This window comes from Fukomys damarensis, unplaced genomic scaffold, assembly GCF_012274545.1.
Source record: "Fukomys damarensis isolate Sample0158 unplaced genomic scaffold, DMR_v1.0_HiC HiC_scaffold_36, whole genome shotgun sequence".
Taxonomy (NCBI): domain Eukaryota; kingdom Metazoa; phylum Chordata; class Mammalia; order Rodentia; family Bathyergidae; genus Fukomys; species Fukomys damarensis.
The window spans coordinates 39,115,925-39,135,484 of record NW_022900948.1 but is presented as its reverse complement, the minus strand read 5'-3'; the positions used below and the strand labels follow the sequence as shown (position 1 = coordinate 39,135,484).

General features: G+C 43.9%; 1 protein-coding gene across 8 annotated transcripts in view; it reads left to right on the top strand.

Moving 5' to 3' along the window:
- Window positions 1–19,560, top strand: part of Dennd1a (DENN domain containing 1A) — a 348,973-nt gene that overhangs the window by 277,965 nt on the left and 51,448 nt on the right. For all 8 annotated transcript variants that reach the window (XM_019205953.2, XM_019205954.2, XM_019205955.2 and 5 more), the window contains 5 exons: window positions 8,077–8,181; window positions 8,505–8,592; window positions 10,810–10,850; window positions 13,242–13,313; window positions 14,700–14,756. In XM_019205953.2, the coding sequence (XP_019061498.1) occupies window positions 8,077–8,181; window positions 8,505–8,592; window positions 10,810–10,850; window positions 13,242–13,313; window positions 14,700–14,756 (363 nt within the window). The remainder of the gene's footprint in view (window positions 1–8,076; window positions 8,182–8,504; window positions 8,593–10,809; window positions 10,851–13,241; window positions 13,314–14,699; window positions 14,757–19,560) is intronic.

Sequence of the window (19,560 nt, the reverse complement as noted above, 5' to 3'; positions counted from 1 at the left end):
TTCTCCCACCTTCAAGATGACGAGGACTAGCTCTGGCGGTGGGAGTCACTTGCCAAAGGTGGTAACAGCATCAAGCAAGGAGCAGAGCTGGATCCAGAGTCCAGCAGTGTGCATTTCAGTCATCTACCTCTCTTGGAGTGGCACTGGATCGGAGCCTGCTCTCTGGGAGATTGCAGTGCTCTGGGGACAGCATGCCCAGTACAGGTGGTGTTTGTGTGGAGACACAGAGGAGAAACTGGAACCTTTTGCATCTGTTGCGTCAAGTAAGGTCGTCTCCTGGAGATAACAAGAAGGAAGCCAAAGGTATAGGCACGTGGCTAGAGTATAAAGGACAGCTCAGAATCTCTAGAAAGATAGTGTGTGAATGAAGTAGATGGGGTGGCATAAGCACCAAAGGCAGCTGGGGAAGGCCACAGAGAACCTGGAGTGCTATGCTCAGGTTAAAACACCCTCATGATTCTGAGGCATAGCTGAGGTTGAGAACTGTTGACCCCACTTGTATGGACCAACTTGCATGGACCCACAATCTGGCCTCTAGCTCTTCTGCCCAATGAACCAGAGTGGCAGTCAGCATCTGAGCTACCTGCTGAGTAGTTAAACCACAAGAGATGAGAAAAAAAGAGCCCCACAGTGGCCTCACCAGCCTGCAACTTGCACAATCACACAGGGCCTGAGCTTAGTTTAATGCTGTGCTGTCACCATCTTAAAATTCTTATCACATGCCTATTACTTTGTGTTTTGTGAATGAAATCCACTGAGTTAGTGGAGCATGGATGTGAGAAAGGAGATAGGCACCATGCATGTCTTTGCAAGAACCTGGCCAGCCCAGCCTTGTAGCATCACAATGTCCCATGGCGCAGAATTGCAAGGACCCATGGTGTGTGGGAGATCAGCAAGAGTAAAAGCACTCACTAGTGAATATAACACAATCTATAACAGAGTAAGTGGGACACTGATAGCCCAAAGAGGCCATATGTTGGTTAGAAACAGAGGTTGCTTTGAACACAGCAGGAAGACAGTGGTGGTCTTGAAAATGGGTGACCAAGGAAACTGCCATACTTCTTGTTCATGTTACTTGGGAAAAGAAGATACAGAGCAATCATGGTTCCTTTTAGTTTCTCATTAGTAAGCTGAAGGTAGAGAGTTGTGTAGAATGTACATATACCAAGAAATAGAAATAATTTTATTCAGCATTTCCATTGTCTAGCAAGAACAAAATACAGACATGTACCAGCTATGATATATGACACTTCATCTGAGTTAATATTTAAAACTGACATTGACTAATGTAAATTTGGATAACAAAATTGATGCTAATTTTAAATTTTGGGCTGGGGATGTAGTTCAGTAGGGAGCATATGCCTGTCATGAACAAAGCCCTGAGTTCAATCTCTAACACCACAAAAAGAAAGAAAAAGTAATTTTTTTTCATTACTTAGAATGACATAAAATTGTAAACAAAAACACCTTCTAATTGGCCTAGAAGAGGTCATAAAAAAATGTTTTAGATTTTTGTATATGCTTTATTTATACTTTAGTGTCATCTTCCCCTATTTATTCATTTTGCTGTGGGCCCTGCACATCACATTGCCACCCATGGTATATCCAATCTCTGCTCTCAAAGCGACTGTGGCTCTGAGAAGTAGACCAGCATGGCATGATTGTTACAGATGAAAAAAGACAAGTCACCTGCAATCACATGGGTAGCTCATTTTAGGTCTTTTGACTCCGAGATGCATTCTCTCTCCACCACATTGAGTTGCTTTAAAGAGATCAAATCAAAACAGTGTCTCAAGTTGTTACTGAAGTTGCCTTTACCAGAGCCAAACCTAGACCTGTAATTGTTTGTTCCCTGAACCAGACAAGATTTGGTAACAGGAACTTACCTTTGTAACCTTTATTTGGAATTTTTCAGACTTACCCAAAAATCAGCGAATCCCCTGGTATCCAGATTCCATAATTATAATATGTTCTATCATTTTTAAGGTTAAATTAAGATTTTAAAAGTTTTTAAAGTTTTTCATTGTAAAGTACACATAATATTTACCATTACAGCCATTTTAAAATAGACAACTGAGTGGCATTAAGTATATTCACTCTGTTGTAGAATCATCACCTCCCTCTATCCCTACAACTTTTTCATCTTGCAAATCTGAAACTCTGTTCCTGCCAACCAACTCCCCATTCCCTCTCCCCACAGCCCCTGGCAGCCACCACTCTGCTTTTTGTCTCTATTAATTTGACACATGGAATCTCACCGAATTTTTCTCTTTTGACTTATTTCACTTGGCGTAATATCTTCAAAATTCATCTATATTGTGGCATGTGTCAGATTCCTTCCTTCCCTTTTAAGGCTGAGAATACTCCATTGTGTGTAAATACCACATTTTGTGTATCCATTCATCTGTAGCTACACCATGGGGTTGCTTTCATCTTTTGGTTATTGTGAATAATGCTGCCGTGGACATACCTTCCTGATGTTCTTGGATCATCTGTACTTTCATGTATTCCATCCCCCACCCTGCATCCAGTTACTATTATTTGGAAGAGCTGTATTCTATTTATCTATTCTGTTTTCTTTTTACTTCCTTAACACAGAACCTGGCACATGGGAGCTACTTGTAAAATGTTTGAAAGTATTGATGTATCTTCCTAAATTAATGTTTTTTCAATTTTTAGCCAGGTCTGTAAAGAGGAGACTTTTTTCTTAGAATCTTATAGTAAAGGCACACAAAACTTTGATAAAAATTAAATTTGTAGAGAAAAAATAAGGGTTTGCTACTTTTAAGTGTGGATCAGCAGGACAAGGTAAGTTGCTGAAGTTGGTATTTTTACACTAGTACTCACAGTGCTGAGGATAAGAAAGTCATTTATTTCTGGAATTCTCAGAAACCTTTGGAATCACCAGCTTCACCTATTAACAAAGATTTAACTCATTAGTGACGGGCTTTTTGATTGATTCCATATGTCAAGAAGATAATCCACAGTAACACTTGTCTTTTTGTAACAAAGTCCTTGATAAGGTTGAGCAGCTGTGTTTTACTATCCTTCGGGTCATACATAAAAAACTACTAATGCCACCTAAGCACAAATGCTCACGGCCCAACTTCTTAGAATTAATATTGCCATCAGCCAGTAGCCCTGGCATCTAGAGAGTCACCTAAGAAGATAAAAGGTTTAATCAGTGTAGTAAGAAGACTAAATCAGCACTTCACAAGGAGGGAATTAGGAGGCACCTTGTTTTGCTTCTCTGCACTGGAGAGTAATGTGGGGGTGGCCGTGCCAACTACTGGATGGAGCTGGATAAAGGAGGGGGGTGCTCTATCTTCCTGCCTGGGGCCTGTGGTGGAAACAGCCTTCACAGCAGCCTGCTTTCTTCAGGGAGCAATTAGTCTCTGGAGGACTGGTGTTGAGGGTCCCAGGTAACCCAAAGGACTACACTGTTAAAGAAAATACTCCTGCTTTCTACCAGATGCCAGAGGTCCCACAGTTAGAACCAAGGCTTCAGAGCAAAGCCACATCTACAGTAGCCCACAGGCTTGGTGGCAAACACCCGCACTTTGGAGGCCACCAAGGACTAAACCCTGTCCCTGCCATTTCCAAGTTGGGCCTCCTTGGGCAAGTCACCCAAGTTACCTCCGTTATTCTTCCGTAAACTTTGAGCATAATTGCTTCCTTCCCTTTTTGGGCTAAAAAATATTCCATTATAAAGTTTAGGTTTGGTAAAAGAATTGTGAAGTATGTATCACAGCACCTCCCCCAGAGCCTGTGACAAGATGAAGTGCACAGCGATTGTTCTCATTGTCTTAGAAGGGAAGAATTGGCTTGAACCAACAGGATTTGCTTGCCTAACTTCCATTCACCCTTCCAAGCTCTGATAAAAAGTGTCCACTTCCTGTCATATTGTCTGACCTGCTAGCACAGAAGGCTTCACCTTTTGTTTTGACTCCTGTGGACATTTTGCTCACTGCCTCCAGTAACACCACATGGCATAACAATATTTGTTTCCATGTGTAAGTGACACCGTCGGTGTTATTGCTTAAGCTTTTTTCAGAAAAACTCCCCTTTTGTCACATTCTCCTGAAGGTTTATGGCATAGACACCTGGTCCAGGGGGATGTCACCTGCAGTAAGTATGCAGGTCCAAACTTCCTGTCTCACCAAAGATGAGATTCTTCTTGTTCTCCTATGGCTGAGTCCTGCCTTAAGCTATCCTTACCTACACATCTGGCTGTAGACTCTTGAATTTACTCATCTCTCCACAGACATCTTCCTTGCAATGCTGTGCCAAAGCTCCGGGGTGAATGCTAACAACTCCAATGAGTACTTCCTTTGAGCAGCCCTAAACCCTCCGGACACAACTGTCACTCACCTGGTATCACCTTCCAAAACCTTTTTACTGTCAGGCCAAGCATGTCTCCACCACACCAGGACCACAGGGCTCATGCAGCAGGAACCAGGGTCAAGCTCGTTCTATATTTCTTAACTAACTTCCCTGAGTTTCTAACTGTCGGCCGAGTTCTACACTGTCCCTGGGGAGCATAGGGATGAGTTCAGCAGGGCCCTGCCCTCCCAAGTTCTTCTTCAAAGGGGACACTGAGGAAGACTGTCTGAGCAGGGATAAGTGACTGCCACACCCAGGCCTGATTAGTGGGAGGACAATCCAGGCAGAAGGAATAGAAGGCGAAGGACGAAAGTAGGAATGAACATGGTGTGTAAGGAGCAGAGACAAAGGGACACAGAAATACTTTGGGAAGGAAAACTAAAGTCATCTTGGAAAGGGTTTGACCAGCTAGGGAGCTTGTCCTTTCCCGTTCCACAAAGGTCACCTTGTGCACGGCACACACATTGTAAGATGTGCATTGTTGAGCAAAATGGGTACCATTCCTGCCCACATGGAGCATCTGGCCTAGTGGAAACAACAGACATGCAAGTACCACAAAGATGAAATCTTTGCAATCAGAATTCTTGAGTAGGATTGGTGACAGGATCCAGTTTGCATCTTAGAACTCACTCATTCTGGCCAGAGGAATTGGTATAGACTGGGGAAAATGAGACAGGGCGAGGATGCAGAGGAGAAGTGGGAGTCTGGGCTTGCACTGGGGTCATGAGTTGTGGACAGACAATGAATGTGTGAGACACTGCACAGGCAGAATGGAAAAGGACTTGGGAAGTCTGGTAGGTCTGGGATGCACAACTAGCAGATTTGAGGTATAGTCCTGATGGAGAATAGTTGGAAGCACAGATAACTGAGTTTGAGGTAGCAGTGAGCCATTTGGGTGTGGGCTAGAGACTTGTGTGCTTGGAGATAAGGAAAGGTATCTGAGCTGACAGTATGTATCAGAAGTTGCCAGTACAAGATTGATGCTGTAGCATGGATGAGATCACCCACAGAGAGAATTACTTGCCCTACCATGGTCCCAAAGGTGAGAAGCAGAACTTCCAGGCCTCAAGAATGGAGTTCTACTCTGGAAGACTTTGGTATAGGAAAAGACTTTATGAACATATCCTCAGTAGCACGGGAACTATCAGATAGAATCAACAACTGGGATCTCATCTTACTAAAAAGCTTCTGTACTTCAAAAGAAACCATCAGCAGAACTAAGAGACAATCTACAATGTGGGAAAAAATTTTTACCAGCTGTACCTCAGACAAAGGACTATTATCAAGGATATATAAAGAACTCAAAATAATCAGTCCCCCCAAATATAAAGACCCTATTCAAAAATGGGCATCCGAAATGAACAGACATTTCTCAGACAAAGAAGTAAAAGCAGCAAGAAAATATTTGAAAAATGTTCCACATCACTGGTCATTCGAGAGATGCAGATGAAAACAACACTGAGATTCCACCTCACCCCACAAGAATGGCTGCTATCAAGAAATCACACAATAACAAATGTTGGCGGGGTTGTGGGGAGAAAGGAACCCTTCTCCATTGTTGGTGGGAGTGCAGACTAGTGCAACCACTATGGAAATCAATATGGAGATACCTCAAAGAGCTTGGACTGGAGGTTCCATTTGACCCAGCCATCCCTCTGCTGGGTATCTTTCCAAGAGAACTAAAAGAATCATATCACAGAGAAGTATGTGCACCCATGTTTATAGAGGCACAGTTTGTAATAGCTAAATCTTGGAAACAGCCTATTTGCCCATCCGTTGGAAACTGGATATAGAAGTTGTGGTTTTTCTATAAAATGGAATATTACTCAGCCATAAAGAACGAGAAAATAGATTCATTCATAGGAAAATGGATACATAGTGAAGATATACTCCTAAGTGAAATAAATAAGTCACACATGTGTAAATACCGAATAGTTTCCCTGGTGTAAATAATCTGCAACAATGCATAAGATTCTAATAAGATTACTGACATTTAGAAATGGGAAGAAAGGAGCTAAAGGTGTAGGAAAGGTGGGATGGGTAGGGGAAGAGTAAAAAGGGAAAAGAAAAAAATGTGAGAGAATGAAAAGATGAAAATAAAGTGTTTGTAGATGGGGAGGGGAGGAGGGGGAGAAGGGAGGGCAGAGGTAAGGGGAAAAAATGAGAATCAAGACTTGTCATGTAGAGGTGCAAGATCCCAACAATGAATGTAACTGTACTGTATCCCTAAAATGTACCAATAAACTCAATTAAAGCTGAAGAAAAAAAAAAAGAATGGAGTTCTAGCTACACTCCTGTTGGTTATCAGTATCTGGTCGCTCAGCTGTTCAGTGACAAGATAGCTACCCATGCCATTGTACTAAATGTCGTGAACAGACCTTCTTCCCTGGGAAGTAGGATTTTTTTTTTTTTTCCTCTCCTACACAATACAAAGTTTTTGTTTTCCTTCTTGCTTTTGCAACCTGGAAGCTCATAGCTAATGTATAACTACATTTTAAAAACTATGCAGGATCAATATATCTAGATTCCCAGATAAATATGTTTTCTATATTTCTGTATTTCTCAGGCCTGAATTTTTCTTTGTTGTCTCAGATGCTTTGTAAAATTAGATAGGGCAGAACTGTATGAAACTAAATTTTTCCCCACCCACATATTCTTGGGTCATTCTTGCAGCCTGTGCAATAAGTCTTCCCAGTTGCAAGCTAATATTGGCTAGATTGAAACAGGAGGAACTGTTGGAACTTGGAGAAGCTAGACAGTAAATTTAACACTCACGTAACTCATTAAAACAGGATAAAAGTGGAACTTCAAACATCTCTGTGTTTGCCACCAAGTCTGTGAAGGGGGTGGAGGCACCCTTAATTCAGCTCAAGATAGAAAAGTCTGATCTTTCAGAGTTGAGAATACACCACTGAAATTAAAGACTTGTCTGCGTAGATAAGCACTCCAAATGTGTTCAAAGAAAGATTGAGGTGTTGACTATACAAGGCTGGGATTTTTAAAGCACAGGGTATCATCTTCTTGACTTGTAAAATGTAGTTGGTGAAAGCAAACTTCCTTATCAGATAGCTTACACACAAAATTCACTAGATGGAAAATTTTATTTTTGATCATCCTATAATTGTTTTTATATTATAATTTGGTAGAGGTTAAGATCACTGGGTAAATGGGTTTCAAACTGTGTTCCATGGAAGGTCAGAGGTGCCTGGGGATGCGGGGGAGGAGAGGGCCACTAAGCAAGGAGAGCCCAGCCTGCCACTCCCTACCCTCAGCTCAAGCAGAGGAGCTCAGTTCTGCCTGCGTAGCAGAGCTCCTTCTGCATGAAGTTCTGTGTGAACCCAGGGCTCTGTTCCTAAAAGTAAAAAAGAAAAGTTTGGAAATCGTCACACCAGAAGGCACACCACTGCCTTACTGTCAGGGCGTGGCCGTCACTGATACAGAAGGGGAAGAGTGAGGACTCGGGACTCTGACTTGGATGCCTGCTCTGCCTCCTTACACTCTGTGACTTTGGGGTTTGACTCTTTCTCCTTGAAATGGCTTCTTCAGTTGTAGATTAGAATGATTCTGATGATGCCAGTGGCCTCATTATTAGAATTAGTAATTTAGCAGATGTGGAAGCTCTGCTGAAAGGAAGTTAAGTACCAGGCTCTCCCTCCACTCCTCTGACCCTGCTGTCTCTTCTCCATTTCCCAGGAGGAACCCATCACCTTCTGCGAGGAAGCCTTCGTGTCCCACTATCGCTCTGGAGCCATGAGACAGTTCCTGCAAAATGCCACACAGCTACAGCTTTTCAAGCAGGTGCTCAAGCCTCCCTCACTGTTCCCTGTGGAGCCCCCTGCCGGGATTTCTGCAGCTGTATCCACCCTAGGGCCTGAGGCTACTGGCAAGGAGGGAACCCAAGCTAGAGAGCTCAGGGAGGGTGGTCAGCCACCAGATAGGCCCATTGCAAATGTGCTATGGATCGGTGGGTGTTTTTTTGTTTGTTTTTTGTTTTTAGAAAACTGAGTTTCAGGGGTGCTTTCCTGTCTTGGAAAGTATGGCTATTCTTGGGCATACACCAAGATGCCGAACTGGATGGTTTTCCCTGTTGTGTGGACAAGATGTACTTTTGCTCTCTCTAGTTTATTGATGGGCGACTAGACCTTCTCAATTCTGGTGAAGGTTTCAGCGATGTTTTTGAAGAGGAGATCAACATGGGCGAATATGCTGGTGAGAAGCCCCTCTTTTCCCTCTTGGGCTATGGGCTGCTATAGACTAGGGCATGGCTGACATGGAGTGGCCTCCTTCATCAGGGGTTGGGAAGATTCTGATTTCAAACTTAGCCTGAAATGGTTGGGGAATTCCTCTCCATTTTTGATGAGATTCACATTGGCCTCTGTGATACCCCCTGTCTTGGGGCTGGCTGCTTTTTCTGCATAGACGGAGTCACACAAGATACTGCATTGGGGATCTGGATTCAAATCAAGACCCTTCCTCTTTGCCAGCTGTGAGACCTGGGTCAGGTCACTAATTCTCTTTTAGCTGAAGTTCTCCTGTTTATGCCCTAAGAGGGCATGACTGCCTCACAGGACCCCTGCTAAGATGAAATCAAAGTGGGGAGGGAAGTTTTGTGCACTCACTCAGTACACTTTCTGGCACAGAAAATGTTTCTTTAGACTGTGGACATCATTACTGACCACCCAGACTCTGGAACAGGAGGGGTTTATCAGGCAGCATTTGAGGCCCAGAGAAGGTGTCACTTATCTGTTGCACCTCCTGAGTCCCAGGTCCCATAGCTCCATCTTTGACAGAGAAGGTAATGATTCTTATAGGTTCAGTCTTTGACACCAGTGCTGATGCTCATAGGTCCAGACTTTGGATGCAAAATGGTAACACTCATGTTGCTAGTCCCTCTTATAGCTGCACATGTCCAAGCTGGACCAATATGGTAATCTGACCAGCAGGCGCAATCTCCACTTAGATATTACAAGCCCTTACAAGATGTGTAATTAAAGATATAAGGGTTAAAATAGTATAGGAAAAAGAGTAGGTTTTTATGCATTGGAATCAGGCTTTCATGATGTTTCCTGCATGCTATGAGAAATTTCCAAAGGAGCAGAGCTTGAGTCACATTCCAACCATAGAGTGTGAGTTCTGAGCAGAAGATAGGCTTTATTAACCCAAGTTTGGGGCTTCTTAAAAAGCTTTCTGGTGATAAGACCCTTTAACCTGTATCAGGTGAAATGAACAACAGCACCTCCTTCTTGTTCCCTGTCACTGGCTGGGTGCCCTGGAGGGTGAGTGTACGTACAGTAGGGTATGTACACTGGGTTGCCCAGTCCCAGTGGTTCCCGCCCTAGCATGACTGACAGTATGTCAGAACCTGAGCTTCTAAGTGAGTGTCGCCTGTGCTCAGGGATTTTCAGAGGAGAGAAGAAGCTTCCAGAGGAAATGACATTTCAGCTGTCTATTGAGTTTCCTAGGCAGAGAGAGTAAGGGATGGCGGTCAGGCAAGGGAACCAACTTGCAAAAGCCTGGGGCTAAGAGAATACTGGTTTGAGAACTGCAGATAGTACCTCATAGCCAGAACAGAACCCCATGTAGAATGGAAGCCCGGGACAGAGAGGTGGATGGTTGAGCAGCAGAGATGAGGTGGGGCCGCTGAGGAGTCTCCCTTCTCTCCAGTTGGCAGCTTGGAGAGTTGGAGGGTTTGTTGTCAGTGCACTGATACAAACAACCTGGAAAGAAAACTGTGGCTGTGACTCACTTCTCCCTCCTTCAGGAAGTGGCCATGGGAGCCTTCAGGCCATTCTCCTGACTGAACTTTCCCAGTCCTGGATGCTGAAAGCAATTTAAAGAATTCTTAAAATTGCACTTCTCTGACTTCTCTTGTAATAGCTAAAACCTGGAAACAGCCCGATTGCCCATCAGTTGGAGACTGGATAAGATGTGGTTTTTCTATAAAATGGAGGAGTATTCAGCCATAAGAATGAGAAATTAGAGTCATTCGTAGGAAAATGGATGCATATTGAGGTCATACTCTTAAGGCAAATAAATAAGTCACGCATGTATAAACACCGAATAGTTTCACTGGTGTGAAAAACTAAAAGTGTAAATAAGATCCAAATGTATAATTGACAATGTGAAATAGGAAGAAAAGGGCTAAAGGTGTGGGGGAAGTGGGAAGGGTAGGGGAAAGGAAATAAGGGAAAAGAAAAAAATATGAGAAAATGAAAAAATGGAAATAATGTTTTTGTAAATAAGGAAGGAGTGGGTGAAGGGAGGGCAGGGACAAGGGGAAAAAATGAGAACCGAGACCTGTCATGTAAAGGTACAAGATCCCAATGATGAATGTTACTGTACTATATACCTAAAATGTACCAGTAAACTTAATGAGAAAAAATAAATAAAAATAAACCACACTGCTCTGACTTCTCTTTCCCCCAGGCAGTGATAAACTGTACCATCAGTGGCTCTCCACCGTCCGGGTAAGTGCACCCCATTCAGAGTCGCCTGGCCTCCTCCTCAGCTTCTTGGCTGTTCCCTGCTCCCCAAACACCTACATAGCTGCCTTGAGGCTTGCCACAAGCTCTCCATTCTCTCAGCTGAAGATGGTTTTGCCTTAAACCTAGGCCGTTCTCCCAGGCAGAGACTAGAGGGATGGGATGGTCTACCTCCGGTCTAGGTATAGGGAGGAAAGAAGCAAGACAGGCATCCTCCTCTCTGAGAAGCCAGCCAAGGCTAGTGAGCAGAGTGTTGTTGTCCTACAAAGAGCACTTCTGGAATTCTCCTTCTAGGGCTAGTGCACTTGACGTCATCACGGGGAAGACAAAAGTGTGTCCCTCTTGCTGCTCTATAGTATCTTTCACAGCGAAGGTTCCTGGGAACGTGGGGAACTCATCCCTGAGAAATTTTTTCATCTCGCAGTTGGTGTGAACAATTTCTTGTGTCAGGAGCCAGTTGCTTAGGCTTCCAAAGACTTTAAAGAACTCAAAGTCTTGCTTACCTTTTATTAGCTCATAATTGAGTATGTGCTGAAGGCCTACTGTATGCTGGATGCTAGCTTGGTAGTTGGGATACAGCACAGAGGAGCACACGGGCCCTGCCCTGAGGTAGCTCCCCATCCTGTTGGGGAGGCAGGCACATAAATAGTCAACTCCAGCATAATACGATAAGTGTTCTTGCCTGCTTCAGGGCCAAGTGCACTGCTGCCAAGGCAGGTCCCTTGGAAGTGGCTGCATTTGGCCGAGAGTAAGCAATTCCTTGATGAAAGACTTCCTTTGTTCTCCTATGGCCAAGCACAGCACTTGGCAAATCAGAGACAAGCAATAAGGACTTGTTGATTGATTGATAAAGGGAGTTTCAGTACTCCAAAGGACCATTTAACTAGGATACTGAGTAATTTTGGAAGGCAGTATGGAATAAATGAGTGGGTGAAATTTTCCTATTGTACTACAACACAGAATGCTTTCTAGGTCAAACTGTAATGTTTTTAATTAAAGCTCAAGATTTCTAATGCAAACAGTTACCAAAAACCATGCTAAAAGTTGAAGCCAATAATTACATTGCTGTCACTTATGCAGTTATATACCCAATGCTGCTAGTCTCTCTCCACTTGAATCGGTAGGATTGACTTTCCAAACCACCACAAATCTGATTATGTAATGCATTTGATCAAAACCCTCCAGAGTTTAGACCTGTTAGCTGGGCATGCTGGGCACTTCATGATCTGTCCCCATCTGACCTGCCAGCCTCACTTCTGTTTTTCCCATGATACACTGTGCACTGTACAATAACCACTTGGTACTCCCAGAGTATACCATGGCTTTTCAGCTCCCATGTTTTTTTTTTAATGTGCTATTTCTTTCCCAAGAATATCTTATCCTCCTGTCCCCCACACCTAGTCCTACTCATCCTTCATTGATCAGGTCAAATGTCACTTTCTGTTAGATCTTCCTTTACCTTCTGTGACTCCATGATCCCTGTTCCCAGCCACACTACTTGATCTGGCATTATTTTTGCTGGCGAGCCCAGCCCCCACGCCAGAAGTCTTTCAGGGAAGAAATCAGGCCTCCCTTGACTCTGGGCCTTAGAGCATAACATATGAGCCCGTACCACACACCTGCGAGGATGAGACTGAAGAACAGGCTTGGAGACAGCTCTGGAAAGGTGTCCTTCAGCTGCTTTCACAGTCTCTCTTGGGTAGTGGAAGATCTTCCCTCTGCACCTCCCTCCCCCACTTCCAGAACACGAGCCAGACATGGGTGTGGAGGATTTCTGCTACAGCTGTGATTGGCATTGACGGCCACTCATTCTTTCCTATTCTCAAGATTTAGATGTTAAAGAAGGCAGCCTACCAGAGAGATTTTTTAAAAAATCTCTTTCCTCCAGGTGGGGAAAGGAAGTTGCCCAAGTGAGGGTAGTGTGTTTCCAGATTGTCCTGGTTGATCAGAACACCATTTTCTGGCCAGCTTGGTGTCAGCTACAGTCAATGCTTATGCTGCTCAACCTGAACATTGTCCGTGGTAACTAGAAATTCTTGAAAAGCCACCAGTGACTATGGGAAAACCCTTACCTCAGACAGCCTGGGACAGGGGCAGGTGTTGTGCACAGCACTGAGCCCAGAGTCTTCCCTCAGCTTCTTTTCATGCTCCTCATCTCCACTCTGCATATGCCACACACACCCCTACCCCTACCCCAAGCGATGCTTCCACGATCCCAGATACCACTCCATGCACTGGTAGTCACCTGGGCCTGCTTCTCTGCTCCACCCCACAGCCTTCAACTGTTGCTGACTTGAGTAAAGTGAAAAGGTTTTTGTTGTTTCTACCCTTCTCTATCTTCAGCTCATATTGCTGATTGACATTTTTTAATTATAGAAAGGAAGCGGAGCAATTCTAAATACTGTAAAAACAAAGGCCAATCCGGCCATGAAGACTGTCTACAAGTTCGTAAGTACCGGTCTTGGTCTCGGGATCCAAACAGATTGATTCTTCAGCACAACCAGTGTCTTAAATACACCTGATCCTCTATTGCATAGGTGACTCAGGGGCTGCTGTACTGTTTTCTAATGGTCTCAGCGTTTCAACTTAGTTGGCATTGATATTTTATGACCAGGTCAGTGACATTTTTAATTTAAGGTGTTGCTGCTCATAATTACTGCAGTAAAGAAATGGGAGGCCACTGTTTTAGTTTTTCAAATGTGGACTGAGCGGCTAAACATCAGGCTAGTCCATGCATTCTGGAGACCAGAGGCATGGCCTAAATGTGACCTGACAAACCATTCTTGTGTGTGTCCCCATTATGATGTTAAAGTAAAGCAGCTCCTTTGCAGTCTACTGAAGAATGCTGTGGTGGGAATGCCCACTAATTTCTGTCCTAAATCTTCATCATCTCTCTCATTGCCCTGTAGCAAATGCGTTATTTGTGAGACTTGTGCCCACCGCAGAGTGACAATAGGAGACCCTGTCAGTGCCTAGTGATCCATCTTTTTACAAGCCTCAAGTATTTTTTCTTGTAATTTCTCTTGCTTACTAATTTGACCCTGAGCCACTGAAGTAGAATGGTTTTGTTTTCATTTTTAATTGCATTAGTCCTCTCTGTACTTAAATTGTAGTTCTTGCTTTTTTTATTTGTCTGTTGTTTTTTGAGGCAGGGTCTCCCTTTGTAGTTCAGGCCGGCCCTGAACTCACTATGTAGCCCTGACTGGCCTCAAACTCCTTGCGGTACTCCTGCCTCAGCCTCCCCAGTGCTGGGATTACAGGCGTGCACCACCACACCCGGCCTAAATTATAGTTCTTGAAACAGGGTAAGTGGTTTCCAACAGGACAAACAGGTCTAAAAATGACATAAAATAAAATCCAGCATGTCCACCAAAATGAGATTTAGGAAATGACACCAAAGAAATACAGCAATGTTTCTGTTTTGGCCATTCAACCTGAGCAAAAAACTGGTCCTGAGTCCCTGTCCTGCTGAGATGTAATGGGTATTCTGAATCTTGCAGCCCGTAAAGCTGCTGTTATACTCTTACTGGCAGCTGTCACCAGGCTGCTGAGATAAATAATTATACAGAGCAGAAGAAGGGCTTGAGAAGGCGGGGAGGGATCTGTGCCATCAAAATGCAGAAAATAAAATCTCTGCAGCCCCTTTAAGGGATTTTTTTTTAACCTTTTACCATTGTATTTGTTTTCATAGCCATTATGTTTTCGACTTGATGATCCCATTTTTCCTTCCTTTCTCTAGTAATCAGAGAAGGTGATTCACGACGGACTGAAATCAAGCGTAGTCCCTGCTGGAAACAGAAAGGGAATCTTAACTTAAATTAATTTTTCATGCAGGCAAAAGATCATGCAAAAATGGGAATAAAAGAGGTGAAAAACCGCTTGAAGCAAAAGGTACTTGAAGTTCTTATTCAAAATGTATAAGCACCGTGTATGAAATGCGTGGCCACAAAAAAGTAGGATGTGATCAATAGAGGGCTGTTTGATACAGTGTTGTTAGCACACTTCAAAATGCATTACCAGCTGTCCGGGAGTTTTCACACTGTTATAAATATTCACAGACAAAAAACTGTCTTCAAATAACATTAAGACTCTGGCTTAAACCCACAAAGGCAGGCAAGTTCAGAGTCGCCACTTTTGGTCTGTACCCTCCCCACCCCACTAGGCCTGGGATTTGAAGGCATCTATAGAAGTTGGCGTGGCACCCTCACGTTGGCACCCCATCCCTCCAGGTACCCTCTGTCCCAGGGAAAAGCAAGAAGGAGCCCCAGGGAAAAGGTTGCCCTGGTTCCAGCAGGCACATAGAGTGTGCACGGCAGGTGGGCTGGAGGAGGGTGCTGCAGGCTCTCCCACCATGGTGGATTAAAGGAGAGAAGGCCAGCAGTTTATGTTTGAGCAGTGTGTCTTCATAGACTGTTGCTAAAACTGTGTGAAGTCACCCTTGCTACACACTTTCTGAGAGTCCCCTAGTCTGAATCTCTAGGTGTGTATCATTAGGTTACAGTGACACAGTAGGCATGTTGACACTATTGCAGCATGATCGTGGTGATTATTGTTACTATCCTGTGCTAAGCACTTCTTAAGGATGGTTCAGGCTAGGAGCTTTAACATTTAATCCTTAACAACTCTGTACAATATTATTCCCATTTCATAAATTAAGAGACTGTGTTTTGGAAGTAACATGACCTGCCCAAGGTCACAGAGTGTGAGCCCAGCAGAGACAGGATTAGATTCCAAGCCCATGACTCCCATCATCTGGGCACTTACCACTGCAGTGCTTCGTGCTGCCTCCCTAAAACAAGTGTTTGGTTTTCTAAAAGGTGTGTGGTGTCACTTGCTTCTTATCCCCGCGCCCCCAAATGTACCATTCTAATCAGGGCCTTTGTCTAGCTCTGCAGTTTGTTGTTTCTTTTTTTAATTGAAAGCAGTTTCAATTCTATGAAGTCAGAAAGGACCTCTAATTAACTTGAAATGGTCAAAGGAATTGATTCCTTTCTTTTAATTGGAAAATAATTTGCTCTGACTAAGCATTTAAATTCTTAGTTTCAGCTGACAGTGACTTCTTAAAAGAGCTGAGATCCACATCCTGAAATACAGATCCTCTAATGTAAATCCAGGTAGCCCTTGACTGTAGTCTTTGCACCCTGCCAGAGGCTGGCAGGTGGGGTTCTTTTCTTAGATGTTATTAGAGTCCCTAAATATATTTTTTTATCTCCTATCCCAGTCACAGAGAGCTGACTTGGATTGCAGATACAAAGTGGCAGGCAGGGGAGTTTCCCTCATCTATGGCTAGATAATAGACTCTGGTTGGTTAGAATGTCACCTAAAGTAAGCAAAGGTGGGGTCCCCCTGAAGACACTGGACACACGTGCCTTCATGGGTCACATTTACTTTCGGCAGACCATGAAGCCTGAGACACCACCTTATATATCCAGGCGCCTGGCCTTCAGGAAACCCCCTTCCTATGATACATATCCCTTCTGCAACAGCTATGGAGCCCAGCTTTTTAAATGTGTTCATTCAGAGGTTCATTTAAACAATCTAGATCGTGTTCCTTCCACACCACCTCCCTTTACGCTCCTTGACAGTACCTAAAGCCTATTTTTTTCCCTCCCCTCCTCTTCCCCCTGCCAGTCTTTTCAAGAATAGCTTCAGGAGATAATGTTCTATAGAGTGTCAGTACATTTCAGGTGACACAAACGGTGAAGGCATTTTATAGAAATGTGGCTTGTCACCATTGGACTGTTGACAGATCTATTAGTGCACCCTTTTCAATTTTCACTTTTCCCCCCTTCGGTCTTACAGATTTCCACAGACTTGATATTTTGCAGTTGTTCTTAGAAGAGCTGTTTTGTAATTGAAACTCTAGTATTGTTCAGTACATGCAGGCCCTGGGTCTCCGGCGCTCCCCAGTTCCTTTTCTTGAACTAATTTAGGATTTGGCTTTGCCTGACCTCTCTCACTACAGTGGAAAATATTTCCTTGGCTTTTTTCTTCCCTTTCCCTTTGCCCCCTCCCCTTTACATGGAACCTATCTATGTGGCTCCCTAGATGCGTTGGATACAGACATCTCAAGTTTTGGTTTTGCTATGAAATTGAGGCAGTTCCCAACAAAGATCCAATTTTCAAATATACTGGGTTGCCACCTGGCCTCCTCTTTCTCTGCATAGCAATGGTGACCTCCCAGATATAATCAAGAACCCAATCTTGCCCTCTCTGCTCTTGCCTTGGGTTTGAATTGCAAATAGAAAATGTAGGGCCGACCTGTGGAGAGGTCATTATGGTATGTGGCGGGTCCATCTCTAATATGACTGAGCAGGGCCCCTTCTCTGTCCCTTGTTCATTTGTGCTGCAGATTTCAAAGCCTCTGAAAGAGAAGCTTTCAGGCTATCTGTGTGACCATTGGCAAATAATTGTTCATAGATCTTATAGTGTGGCTTTATTCCACACCTGCTCTGCTTCAGCCCAGCAACAACAAAAAAAGAAAGATGGAGACATATTTCTCTGGGTAAATGGAGCGAAGTGGTCAAGTTCTGCTATAGGTTGGCCTCCTTTGAAGTCTGACTTGTTCAAAATTAGGAAGAAGAAGAAATGGCAAGGATGCTACCCAGCCTCCGCTTTTGAAGGGAGGATGTGGCACTCTCTTGGAACATGTCCCTGACGGAGCTGGCTTGCAGAAGAATGTTGACAAAGTATATTCCACTGCTGCTCTGTGCCAGGCCAGCATGAGGATGCCCTGCACGCACTTGCTCCTCACCTGCAGGAAACATTAAGATACTCATATAAGAATATAATTTTGTGCCTCTTGAAGAACTCCTAAAATTTTATCTTTTTTCTTTAGTACCAAAATGTTGTAACTAAATGGGCTCATTTCACAGCCCTTTGTAGAGCTTTTAAACCTTTGATCTTTAAAAGACAAATTGAGCTTGTTTAGAGTCTCCATGATTGAAAGGAGCAAATTCACAGTTGGCTTGAGTTTCTGGCCAAACACGTCCGAGCGCATTGAAGGGAGAGAGCAAGCACATGAGGTGCAGGGAGAGCCAGGTAGACTCTTGTAGAACAGACATTTTCACACCTTATCATACAACTGTCAGCTCCCTGTCTGCAGACACTGAAATAAGCGGCTGCCTCAATCATAGAGGCTGCTGGCTTGATATCAATATTCATATTTTAATCTAAATCTCAGAGTAGAGAACATAGTTCTTCCACCAACAGTCTAAATCAGAAAGAGGGCAGCTTCTGCCTCACACCTGTGAGGGCCTGTAGGCTCCCTTGTGTGAGCTGTGGATTTGGGCTTCTGAGGCAGATGAGCTGGGTTCCGTGCTGGTTATGTAAGATGTTACTGTGTGGCCTTGGGTGAGTTACTAGACTTCTCTGAAACCAGCTAGAGGAAATAGATTTTTACTGGATTAGAAGAGGTGATGTGTATAAATAGCACATAGTAGCCACTCCATAAATGAGAGCTTCTATTCTGTCCATTTTCTTTTTTGTTGTTATTGTTTTGTTTTGATTTGTTTTTGTTTGTTGAGACAATCTTACTACGTAGTCCAGGTTGGCTTTGAACTCATTATGTTTATGTAGCCCAGGCTGGCTTTGATCTCTCAGCACCCTCCTGTCAGCCTCCCCAGTGCTAGGATTACAGGCATCACCCTGCCCAGTTGGACATTTTCTTATATCACACACTTGGAGCAGGTTGTCTGCCCTCCCCTGAGAAGTGGCTGGCATGGGCCACCTCCCTTTAGGTTGACCACGTGACCACCAGAGGAATTTCTCTAGCACACAGGTCTGACCAAGCCAACTGTGGCTAAGACTTTGCACCATTGCCAACCTCCCACCTCCTCACCCAGCAGGAAGGGTGCCCCCTCATCCTTCATGCAGGCCCTGTCGTTCCTCTGGTCCAAGATGCTACCTCTCTTGTCTCTGCCTGAGTGTCTCCAAGGCCACTCGTAGCCCTCTTTGTCCTCTGGCTCCTGAGACCCTGGGTTTCTCCCTCCTTGATGGCTCAGTCTCCTGTCCAAGGACATACAGTATGCCATGCCCATCTTCTCCACAGAGAGGTAAGAGGTTGGCTCAGTCGGGATTTCTGATTCCAGAAAACGCTCAGGGAAAGTGACAGGAATGGAATTACTGTCTGCTGCCTTTGCTGTGCTAAGGGATGGAGTCTGGTAGAGCCCCAGTGCTGTGAGCCTTTGGGCTCCTGCAACAAATCTGCCACCCCGCAGTGGCCTCTGATCTGAGCTCTGTCTGGTGTCTTCCTTCTGTGTGACCCTCCAGCATGGAATACCCTTCCCATCAGCCTCCTGTTCTTGCTTTTTAAAAATGACATTCAGAAGGACAGTTTTCTCTTGTTTGCAAACAAAATACTTGTTTATTGGGAAAAATTCAACAAGTCAGAGAAGCAAAAAGGAAAATAGTCATTTCTTATAACTTGCATTCTCCGTTAGTATATTCTGAATATATCCCAGGCCACTAAATGTTTCTTCCATGTCAATTTTTTAAATGACTACATAAAATTGTGTCTGCTTGGCATAAATACATTATTGAATCCCATTTTGGACACTTAAGTTCCAATTTTTCTAGGCAGATATCCTCATAGGTAAAACTTTGCAACAACTCTTACCCTTTCAGTAGGATAAGTTTCTAGAAATAGTGAGCCAAAGGGCATGTACATCTTCTAGGTTTTTCACATAAATTACCT